Source organism: Microtus pennsylvanicus, chromosome 2 (assembly GCF_037038515.1).
Source record: "Microtus pennsylvanicus isolate mMicPen1 chromosome 2, mMicPen1.hap1, whole genome shotgun sequence".
Classification (NCBI taxonomy): domain Eukaryota; kingdom Metazoa; phylum Chordata; class Mammalia; order Rodentia; family Cricetidae; genus Microtus; species Microtus pennsylvanicus.
The window spans coordinates 89,459,296-89,461,118 of NC_134580.1; the positions used below are offsets into that span (position 1 = coordinate 89,459,296).

At 37.2% G+C, this 1,823-nt stretch overlaps 1 protein-coding gene across 1 annotated transcript; it reads left to right on the top strand.

Moving 5' to 3' along the window:
* Positions 1 to 383: 383 nt before the first annotated feature.
* LOC142844299 (olfactory receptor 4F21-like) lies at positions 384 to 1,319 on the top strand. The gene has a single exon (XM_075962634.1). It carries the CDS (start codon positions 384 to 386, stop codon positions 1,317 to 1,319), a length of 936 nt encoding a protein of 311 aa, XP_075818749.1.
* The last annotated feature ends 504 nt before the right edge of the window (positions 1,320 to 1,823 follow it).

The following is a 1,823-nucleotide window of genomic DNA, read 5'->3' on the forward strand; positions in this document are numbered from 1 at the left end:
TACAAAATATGGTAAGAACACATTCTATGGATATTCTGTCATCTGAAGTGAACAGACACTAAAAACACTTAGGAAACAGTTCAGAGAACACATGTAGAAATTCTGCAAAGAGAAACTACCATAACAGAATGTCTGGTTGTAGAATAAATAGGAGAAACCCCTTTGGCCTCCCTTTATCATATTATGCTTGTTTCCTTAGGGGCACTATCATGAAAGCTTTAATATTTTTCAGTTGCTTGTTCTTTTGCTATCAACTCAGAGTTTTTTCTCTTGATATTGATTAGAGAATCAAGGCGTTTTGTAAGTTGAACATATCCCTTAGTAGCTAAGCTACAAATTTTCATAATTTCCTAACAACAAGTGATTCGAAAATACCCACGCCAATGGATCAACTAAATGGCTCCATGGTTTCTGAGTTTGTGCTTCTAGGACTCTCTAGTTCTTGGGAAACTAAAGTTTTCCTCATGCTGACTTTCTCTACACTCTACTTAGGAATAATTGTGGGAAATCTCTTCATTGTCATTTTGGTAATTGCTGACTCATATTTACATTCACCTATGTACTTTCTTCTGGCCAACCTGTCCCTCATTGATGTTGGACTTTCCACTACCACTGTTCCGAAGATGATCTCAGATCTTCCTAAAGAACACAGAGTAATTTCTTTTCACAGCTGTATGACTCAGATGTGTTTTATGCACATTATGGGAGGAGTGGAGATGGTGCTGCTCATAGCAATGGCATTTGACAGGTACACAGCCATCTGTAAGCCTCTGCGCTACCTGAGCATCATGAGCCCTAAACTATGCATTTCATTTGTAATTGCTGCCTGGGTAACTGGTGTGGTCCATGCCCTGTCCCAGTTCTCTTTTGTTATAAACCTGCCTTTCTGTGGTCCTAACAAAATAGACAGCTTTTACTGTGACTTCCCTCGGACCATACAACTCGCATGCACTGATAGAGACAAGTTTGAGTTTGTTGTTGCTGCCAACAGTGGCTTCATGAGCATGGGGGCCTTCTTCCTGCTTCTGCTCTCCTATGTCTTCATTTTGGTCACCGTCTGGAAAAGGTCTTCAGGGGATTTGTCAAAGGCACTTGTCACTCTGTCAGCACACATCACTGTGGTTGTTCTTTCTTTTACTCCATGTATGTTTCTCTATGTGTGGCCTTTCCCTACATCATCAATTGATAAATACCTATTTATTGTTGACTTTGCTATCACACCTGCCCTGAATCCTGTCATCTATACACTGAGGAACAAAGATATATTGGTATCAATCCAAAGATTATACAAAAGAGTTGGTTATGACAATTTTTGCTGAGTTAATCTGGTGTGGGAGCTCTAAAAGCATATGAACAACTGTATAATGTAAGTATCCACTAAGGCATACATTCCATTACCTTGTAAGCAACACACATCCATTACCACAGACCATTAGTGTCTTGCTCCTTTTTCTTTGAAAAATTAGAATACATAAGTATTCTAAAAATGCCATATGGATAGATAAATTTTTAGTCTGTTCAAACAACCTATAGTGATAAAAAATTAACACCAAATTTGTTTGTGTAAATAAATTAATAATCACAATGAGTAGTTCTCTATAAAGGACTAGTGTTTCTGTAATTTAGTTTGTGTTGTCTCAAAAATGCATACAGAGTTTAAATTTGAAAGTGAATAATTTATTCAGAAGTGTGTCAGAGTCATCAGTGGGAAAGTGAGACATTAGTAGCTTCTACTGGCTCTGCCCTAAAGGTGACTATATAGATGATGCAATTTAGAATTATTTAAATTTAAGATAGAGTATCCAGTGTAGTTCTTTATTTTA